General features: G+C 30.1%; 2 protein-coding genes across 2 annotated transcripts; both read left to right on the top strand.

Annotated features, from left to right (window-relative positions):
* Nucleotides 1–3,446: 3,446 nt before the first annotated feature.
* LOC124840588 (uncharacterized) lies at nucleotides 3,447–6,706 on the top strand. Its single transcript, XM_047316662.2, has 11 exons — nucleotides 3,447–3,761; nucleotides 3,851–3,945; nucleotides 4,120–4,177; nucleotides 4,381–4,575; nucleotides 4,733–4,809; nucleotides 4,912–4,994; nucleotides 5,374–5,425; nucleotides 5,588–5,656; nucleotides 5,995–6,081; nucleotides 6,178–6,239; nucleotides 6,443–6,706. The coding sequence occupies exons 1-11, from the start codon at nucleotides 3,644–3,646 to the stop codon at nucleotides 6,579–6,581; spliced, it is 1,035 nt and encodes a 344-aa protein (XP_047172618.2). The 5' UTR covers nucleotides 3,447–3,643; the 3' UTR covers nucleotides 6,582–6,706.
* A 211-nt stretch (nucleotides 6,707–6,917) lies between these two features.
* Nucleotides 6,918–8,869, top strand: LOC124840590 (uncharacterized). The gene is made up of 4 exons (XM_047316663.2): nucleotides 6,918–7,333; nucleotides 7,422–7,703; nucleotides 8,156–8,278; nucleotides 8,532–8,869. The coding sequence occupies exons 1-4, from the start codon at nucleotides 6,995–6,997 to the stop codon at nucleotides 8,673–8,675; spliced, it is 888 nt and encodes a 295-aa protein (XP_047172619.1). The 5' UTR covers nucleotides 6,918–6,994; the 3' UTR covers nucleotides 8,676–8,869.
* Nucleotides 8,870–9,710: the final 841 nt, after the last annotated feature.

Raw genomic sequence — 9,710 nt, 5'->3', positions numbered from 1 at the left:
ATTTAGATGGTACCATCTTGAACCTTTTATCACGTCATTCAAAATGTTTAATGCTTGAAGTAGTATGGAGAAGGCTCATAAAATGCATAATTTGAAATTATTTATTTCATTTTTATAGTAAAAATTCATATTCTTTGTCTTATTCTTATAGTAGAAAGTAAATTTCTACATGTTCATTTCTTCGTTCAAAAAATAATTATAAAATAAAAAGTATTATGTTATAAAATATTTAATATATATATATATATATTGATATTAAATATCAAGAAAAAAATTATAATTATATAAATATTAAAATAAATGTAATATGATTATAACAAATAATAAAGTGATGAAATCTGTGTCTTAGCACTAGGTTAAGAAATTAAGAATTAGAAAAAAAGTAATATAAATTTATTAGATTATCTAATAAATTAAAAGTGTTATAATAATTTAAAATATAAACAAATATTAAATAAGATTAGACTATGTATATATTTATTTATTTTATATTAAATTTTAAAAAATTATTATTATTCTTATATATACTAATATTTAATAAATATATATAAATTTATTATTATTCTTATATATACTAATACTCAATAAATATATATATATATATATATATATATATATATATATATATATATATATATATATATATATGTTTATGAAAATTGAAATAAGTTGAGACAACATCCATGAGAACAATTTGATTTGTGATTCCTAACTATACTATATTTTCAAATTGGACAAAATACATTTTTAAATTTTGTAAAATCCAAAATACATTCTTGTATTATTTATCTTATTTTAATAATAAGGTTTTAGATTACAATCTAAAATTTGCATAATTTGGTGAAAATTGCAATTCAAAATTGATCTTATTCTAATTATAAGTTGAATAACGTAGCATGTTGTTTTTAAAACATTTAATATGTAGCAATACTAAACTTAATTTATTATTATAGATTGTTGAATTAAAAAAAGACTTCAATATTATACAATTAAAAAAAGACTTCAATATTATACGATTAAAAAACCCTTCAGAAACCAACATGGAATACCATTAATATAACGGGGTTACTCCCTACACCACCCCACATTGCTTCCTACACCACCACATTTTTTTAAAATTTTAAAACTATCTTTTATATTTTAAAATATCCTACATCCCGACCTCTTTTCTTAAACGGACATCGATATCCGTTGAAGAAAAAATTCTTCAACGGATGTGCGACATCCGTTGAGTTTTCTTTTTCTTTTTAGTTTTTAGTATTTTAATTTATTGTATTTTAAAATAATATATAAATATTATTTAATTTTTTTAAAATTATTAAACAATTAATTATAAATTAATTTAATTTAATAAAATAATTATTATTAATTTAATTTATGTATTATTATTTAAATAATAATTAAAATATTTTTAAAATTTTTATTAAAACGTATGTGTCACCGATGTCGCGACATCCGTTGCCATTCTTTTTTTAGTTTTTTGATTTCTAATTTATTATATTTTAAGTTAATATATAAATATTATTTAATTTTTTAAAATTATTATTTAATTATTTATAAATTAATTTTATTTTATTTAATAAAATAATTATTATTAATTTAATTTATGTATTATTATTTAAATAATAATCAAAATATTTTTAAAACATTTATTAAAACGGATGTTAACCGATGTGGCGTTATAGTTTTTATCTTTTTAGTTTTTAGTTTTTTAATTTATTATATTTTAAATTAATATATAAATATTATTTAATTTTTTTAAAATTATTATTTAATTATTTATAAATTAATTTTATTTTATTTAATAAAATAATTATTATTAATTTAATTTATGTATTATTATTTAAATAATAATCAAAATATTTTAAAAAAATTTATTAAAACGGATGTGTTACATCCATTAAAGATTTTTTTTTTTAAATAAAAACAATAAATCAAAATATAAAATATGTAAATGGATATTGATAGATGATGTAGGGACATTGGTGGTGGTGGTGGAGGGAGCAATTTAATATAACAGCTGTTATACAATAGATGTTATTTCCTGCATCTTCATATGTTTTTTTTTTCATTTTTTTCTTCAATTATGGCATCTGAACATAAAAATATATGTTTGGTGTAATTTAAATATTTTTTTAAAAAATCTGACTTTTAAATTAAAAAAATATTTAACTTTTAAATTAAAAAAATGACTTTTAAGTTATAAAAAAAAGTCATTCAACTTTTAAAACGGACCATGGCAAAACGGAACGCCTAACAAAATTACTTCAAAATAGTCATTTTCCAAAATTAACGATGTTTGTACTAGGATGGAATTTTCTTAAAACATGAGATACTAAATTAATGCTTTTGTTTATTTATTAATTAATAATTTGGTCACTATATCTATATTTAGACATTTTATCGGTTCTTATATATATTTTTACTTAATTAAGACTCTATTTCTTTAAAAATATTAAACTGTTTTTATTTTTATAAAAAATACTTAATGTGATTATTTTTATTAAATTGGCATCAATATGTTTGAAAATATCAAATATCAAAATTTGGATATTTTTTATTTGAAACGTGTCATATCTCAAACTCAAAAGAGATTTAAACTAAAACATAATTGGGATCTCAAGATGTAAAAAAACTGAATTTTAACCGATGGTACTTTCAAACAATATTAAAACTATAATTTAATGTAAATAACGACATTAAGTATTTTTACAAAAAATAAATATTTAATTTAATTAAAAAACGAATATAAAATTAAAGACTTAATTACAAAGGCCAAATTACTAATTACTAATTAATTTTTTTTTATTGAAGGACGGGTTTAACATTTAAGAAAATTGAAAAATAGATTGAGATCTGTCATTGGAAGAATGACAATATGCACTAACACAGTGTAATCATGAAAGAAAAAAAAAAAACAATTAAGCAATGTTTAAAAGGGTATTAAAAATCGCTAATGAAGCATATTCGATAATCCAACATGTTTTTGAATATTGACCTTTTCCTTTTTTGGTGAACATTTTGGCACGTTAAAAGGTGGAAGGAAGCAGAACCCAAAAAGCAAAACGGCCGAAAAGGAAAGCACCTTACGCGGCTCAAAGAACACGACTCTCTTTTTCTTCAAAGGATAAAGCTCAGTTCAGATACTCTCCGTCAAATAAGATATGGAAAAAAAAATACCTTTTTCACACAATAAAATAAAAACCTCATTTTTTTCAAATGGGTAGTTCATGATTTTGACAAGGATGTTTTTTTTTGGCCTGAAGACAAAAGAAGCAATCATGATGAAGTTTGCTTTCAAACATTTTACATAGTCACATAGGTAATCTTAAACCTTAAACATTACTAATTCATAAATGAAAATCAAAGTATATTAAATTGGGTTTATTTATTTAATGTGGTTATGTGAATGGTGGATGGGGTGAGAGAAAGAGAAAGCAAGAAGTGATGTAGACTATGCAGTGATAATTGACGGCTGAGAGAGGTTGCTTGAAATTCTGCTGAAACCTCTCCTTTTCACTCTCACTTTCTCACCCACCCAACAACATTCAATGCTCATTCCCTCCCAAACACACAATTCTAAAACATCCTTGTATTCATATTGTTGCAGATTGAGTTCAGTTTTGTTCCTTTCCCAAATACGATGTTGAATTTTGGTAGGCTTTGGACTCCAAACACTCTTATTGGTTTGGGTTTGGGACAGTTTCTTTCTCTTCTCATCACTTCCACAGGCTTCACTTCTTCTGAATTAGCTAAAAAAGGTTTCCTTCATCTTGTTTTTTGTTTTTCTTCTTCTAATGTTTAAACCACTGATACAACTCTTCACCCTTTTGTTTCCTCATCTTCGTAGGAGTTAATGCTCCCACTTCACAGTCCTTTCTCAACTATGTCTTCTTGACGTTTGTCTATGGAACTATTCTCTTATACCGAAGGAAACCACTCAAGGTTATAATACTGTATGCTTATTTCACAAATTTGTTCTTGATCTTGAATGAGTATCAGTTGAGATTGGTATGCTGTTATCCAAAACACAAATATGATTATTTCTGATTTTCCTCCGTTTCTCTGAACAATAACAGTTGATCACAACTTCACTAACTTCACATGCTTCTGACACAGGCAAAATGGTACTATTATGTAATTCTCGGATTGGTTGATGTGGAAGCAAATTTTCTTGGTTAGTGTTTCATGTTGCTGGATGGAGACATGATATTACTTATAAAAAAACATTGCAGAAATTAATATATTTATATGCTATCTGGTCAAACAATCAAGTGTGACCTTCATGTCTGTATGTTTATTGGACTGCTACTATATGCTGGAATTGGATGATCTTGTTACTTGCAATTTTATCTAAACTAGTTCTCATCTACTGAACAGTTGTGAAGGCATACCAATACACCTCACTTACAAGTGTGATGCTACTTGACTGCTGGTCAATTCCGTCTGTCATGCTTCTTACATGGCTTTTCTTAAAGACTAAATATAGATTCAAAAAGATTACAGGTGTAGTTGTTTGTGTAGCCGGCCTTGTCCTGGTTGTGTTTTCTGATGTTCATTCAGGTGACCGTGCAGGTGGGTGAGATTTTATGCATTCTGTACTGTTACTTCCCTAGCTTTATGCTTAGAAATCTTGCAAAACTAGCAAATTTTTATCTTATGTTTGTTATCATCATTAACATGCAGAATTCCATTGGTAGTAGTTCTCTGATGTCTTACTCACCTGTTACAGGTGGAAGCAATCCTCGTAAAGGGGACCTTCTAGTTATTGCTGGTGCTACACTGTATGCAATCAGTAATGTCAGCGAGGTAAGCTGATTGTACTTCTGCTTTAAAGTCTTTTTCAACTCTCTTGCAGATTTACATTGTGTATAATTGTCCTTTTGTTGCTGCTATTTCTTTGTTTTGCAGGAGTTTCTTGTGAAAAATGCTGATAGAGTTGAGCTTATGGCAATGTTAGGTCTCTCTGGTGGCATTATTAGTGCCATTCAAATGTATCCTTCAAATTGATTATACTGTGAGAACTATGGGATCTGTCTGTTCTGACTTTTATGCTAGCTTACTGCATGTAGCCTTTCAACACATTCCTGTTCTGTTGCATAACTTATGCATTTAACTTGAATATTATGCCAAATAATATCGGTTTGCTCTATGGTTTAACAAATTGTTCTTGAGGGTTTTGATCATATTTGAAATGTTAAATTGATCAAGTTGTTATCACAGTCGAATGGAATGCAATTTTAATTAAGTTCCAAATTCAAGTTAATTCTAAGAGTTGAAGTTGCAGTCTCAATTAATGACTTATTTTTCTGAGAGTCTTCCAGAATTATTTACATTTCTTTTTCTTGTTGTGCTCCTTCATTATTATCACAGAAGCATTCTTGAGCGCAATGAACTTAAATCTATTCATTGGTCGGCTGAGGCAGTAAGCTCTTTTCACTACGATTAAGTAATAGACAGAATTTCACTTTAACTAGGATGCCTGATTCAAGTTATTATGTTGTTGTCACAACATGTCAACTGGTGTGTGTGATGTAAGACCTTCAAGCATTATTATTCATTTCATTCCTTTCAATTTTCATTTCAGGCGCTTCCTTTTGTTGGATTTGCAGTGGCCATGTTTATGTTTTACTCTTTAGTTCCTGTTCTGCTTAAGGTATGGATTCAAACCATAACTACTCTGTTTATATCCTTTTTAGAAATCATATATCTAATAAAGGTACCAAAACAAAGGTAAATAGATTGAACTAATCAAAATAATTGATCAAAAGGAAAATCTATGATGCAGTTATTTGGTTCTGTTGTCCCTCTAAATGTTTCTCCATCATTTCTGACACCGATGTTTTATTCTGAACCAAAACAATTTAACAGTTATTTATGTACTACAGTGAAAAACATATTACCCATCAAAATTCTTGAAATTATTTCCTACCATTGCAGAAATTTAACCTGATTCTATAGTCTATTAAACTATGGTTTCATGTTCTGTCACAGATCAACGGTTCTACCATGCTAAATCTGTCTCTGTTGACCTCAGACATGTGGGCTGTCTTAATTCGAATTTTTGCTTATCACGAGAAGGTCTGATAGTAATGTTGCATCCTTTTTATCCTTTCCTACTACATGTGTACCACATTTTAACGTGCTAACTTCTCTAGAGCTAATCATGCTTTCCAGGTTGACTGGATGTACTTTGTGGCATTTGGTGCAGTTACCATTGGGCTTGTCATCTATTCAGGGTAAGTATCATTGCGCACACTTTTTTCTTGTATAGTTTCTGTTAGAACAATTGAGTATGAATGAGCATCAACCACACATTTGGATCAGAAATGTTGGGTGGTGAATGTTCATTTAGAAGTGTATCCTTTAACATCAGTAATAGATCGAGTTTTGTTCATTTAGTATTATTATTTTTAAGGTATGGTGTTTCATCGTATTGCAGTGGGGACAGAGACGAGGATCAGAACCCTACAAATTCTGGCGATGATCTTCGCCCTGCACTTAAACAAGATGAGGAAGCCAATTCAGGAAATCGGAGTAAAGGAACTATGGCTGGAAGCTCAAAGACCTGGGTAGCTTAGAATAGACCTACAGATTATTCATACATTAATTTATGTTTCTTCAGATGCTGTTCTTGTTCACATGTCTTGTAATTTTAAGGATGCTTTGATTTTCGTTACATTGAATTTTGAGAAACCCTCCATCATCTCTGATCAATATCCATTTTTTAGTAGTATTTTGCTAATTATTTGCAAGAATAAAATAATGTGAAGAAATCATTCTGGATTACGGTTGCATTGATAATTGGAAGTGAGATGAACATGGAAAGAAGAGAATTAAGAATGGGAAAGGATAGAATAAAATAAAGGTAGTGTGTTGCACGGGAAGATATAATGTGATTTCATGAAAATTTAAAAAAGAAATAAAAAAGAAGAAGAAACAAATAATAGTATAAAAGCGCGGTGTTGGGTAAGTAGGGAAGTGAAGTGATAAGATGGCGAAGGCGAAGGTGCTCAGAGAACTCCTGCAAACCCCCGGCGTTCACCAGGGACCGGCGTGCTTCGACGCTATCGGCGCAAAGCTCATTGAATCCGCCGGTTTCCCCTACTGCATCACCAGCGGCTTCTCCATCGCCGCTTCAAGGCTGGCTTTACCCGACACCGGCTTCATCTCTTACGGCGAAATGCTGGATCAGTGCCAACTCATCGCCCAAGCTGTCTCCATTCCCATCATCGCTGACGCCGACAACGGTTACGGCAACGCCATGAACCTCAAGAGAACCGTCAAGGGTTTCATTTCCGCCGGCTTCGCAGGAATCCTTCTCGAAGATCAGGTCACTTACTCACTCCTTTTTCTTTTCTCACATCTTCCATTCATTCTTTCATTGTTCTTTTTCTTAATGCCCAACTCGAATTGGACAGGTTGCGCCGAAAGCGTGTGGGCACACTCGCGGCAGGAAGGTGTTGCCCAGGGAAGAGGCAGTGATGAAGATTAAAGCCGCCGTGGATGCTCGAGCGGAGAGCGGCTCCGATATTGTGATTGTGGCGCGCACCGACGCTCGGCAAGCCGTGTCCTTGGAGGAAGCGCTCATCAGGTGCAAAGCATTTGCGGATGCTGGGGCCGATGTTCTTTTCATAGACGCACTCGCTTCCGTTGAAGAAATGAGAGCTCTTTGTCAAGTTTCTCCCCATGTTCCTAAACTGGTATCTTCATCTCTCTCCTAGTAATGCATGCCTTGCCTCTTCAATTGCACACAGACTGTTCGGCAAAATGCTCTTTGAAAGATTTCCGCATGCCTGATTTGCTCTGTTTCTCATTTAACTTGTCCAATTAACAGCTTGAACTGCATAAATTGATTTTCATTTACCAGATAAGTTTAATTTCTTTTCTATCAAGTTTTTACAGGGAAAGTTTTCTCTACAGAATCTAATCCGGTATCAAAGTATGTGCATTTCTAATGTTGGACCATTCCCATATATCTAGTCTTACAATTTGTACAATCCTACTCTGTTAACTTGGTTTCTGAGAATGAATTAGTTCATTCGTTTCTAGTAACTTGGTAACTTAGTTGCTGATCATTTTTTATCATGACTCCTCAAGGTATGAAGTATAAACGCGTTGAGGTTGTTGACCCACACTCTCGTTTTGTGTATAGGCAAATATGCTTGAAGGAGGAGGCAAAACGCCTATACTGAGTCCTAAGGAACTTGAAGAAGTTGGTTATAAACTTGCTGTTTATCCACTTTCCTTGATTGGGGTTTGCATACGAGCAATGCAGGTGAACCTTCTTTCCCATTTATTGTTTTATTACGTTTATGATGTCTGGTTGCGTGATAAGTTCAGGCTTTAGATCAGACATGCAGAGATATTTGTGGTGCTTCCTGTGAATTGTTGTTAGAGGAGTTTTGTGTAGGCCAAAGTATCGGATGCACCATTCTTTTGACCTATTTCAGTTCCTTTTTGATGTTTTAATTTTGTGGAGTTTCATTTTCAGATAATAAATATGTATATATATCTGACTGAATTTGTAGGATGCACTCACTGCAATTAAAGGAGGCGGTATTCCTCCTCCAGGAAGCATGCCACCTTTTGAAGAAATTAAGGACATTGTAGGTTTCAACACTTACTACAAAGAAGAAGAGCGCTATGCTACAAACACCAATCAAAAGGCTTAAAAAAGGATGTTTTAAAGACAACAACCCTTTCTTTACGAAGAAGGGTATTCTAGTGTCGATGATGTGCTTATTATCCAAGTGGTAATTGTATTATCAGCCATGTATTTGGGGTGTTACTTTTATTCTTAAATTTCTATGGGATATGTTCGCGACAATAAAAAATAAACAAAACCCGTCTAATTAGTCGTTGATAATTTTCACAAATTTTATTAAGTTTCCTGCTCTAACAAAATTCAAGTAACTCTCATGGTGTTAAAAGTTTACTTTGCAAGATATTATTTTAACACTGTAGGCTAAATTTTCGTAAAAATACCTTTATTTTTAGGATGATATAAGGATCTTTTCATATTTCCATTCGTTTGTGTTGACGATACATCTTATTTTAAGATCCAAAACGTTCTTTTATGTCTTACAATATATTTTTTTTAATTAGGATTTTTTAATATCAAATTTGATTTTTTTTTAAATATTGGGAATTTTTGTAAGAAAATTATTTCTCATAATGAATATATTATCTGGTTTCTTCATATCAGATTTTGGAAATAGTAAATATTATATTTAGGATCGGTATAGAATATCTCTTTTAGCTTTTAAACATAGACTTTCTTCGATAGTGTGAATACTTTGGGTCGATCGTGTAAATTTATTTTCAATTGCATAGAAATATTACAAATTCAAAAACATATATCAAAGACCATTGATATCTAAGTTTTTTAACACGTTAAATATTCTAATTAAATTGAAAATTGTGTATATATAATGCTTTTAAAAACACGGATACAAAATGATCTTTGTAATAAAACAATGTTGCTAATAAATTATTTGAATAAATATGTCATTTTTGTTATTTTTTTTATGAATAAAAACATTGATAACAAAATATGTATATTAAAAATTGATATAATTTAGAATTATCGGTGAAGTTTTAAGTAAGACAAATTCTCATATATATATATATATATATATATATATATATATATATATATATATATATTGTATCGATTAAAATAAATCATTTTTAAATATTAGACTTAA

Source organism: Vigna umbellata, chromosome 4, assembly GCF_029865625.1.
Source record: "Vigna umbellata cultivar VRB3 chromosome 4, Vumbellata_1.0, whole genome shotgun sequence".
Classification (NCBI taxonomy): Eukaryota; Viridiplantae; Streptophyta; class Magnoliopsida; order Fabales; family Fabaceae; genus Vigna; species Vigna umbellata.
This window is presented reverse-complemented; position numbering and strand designations above follow the sequence as displayed.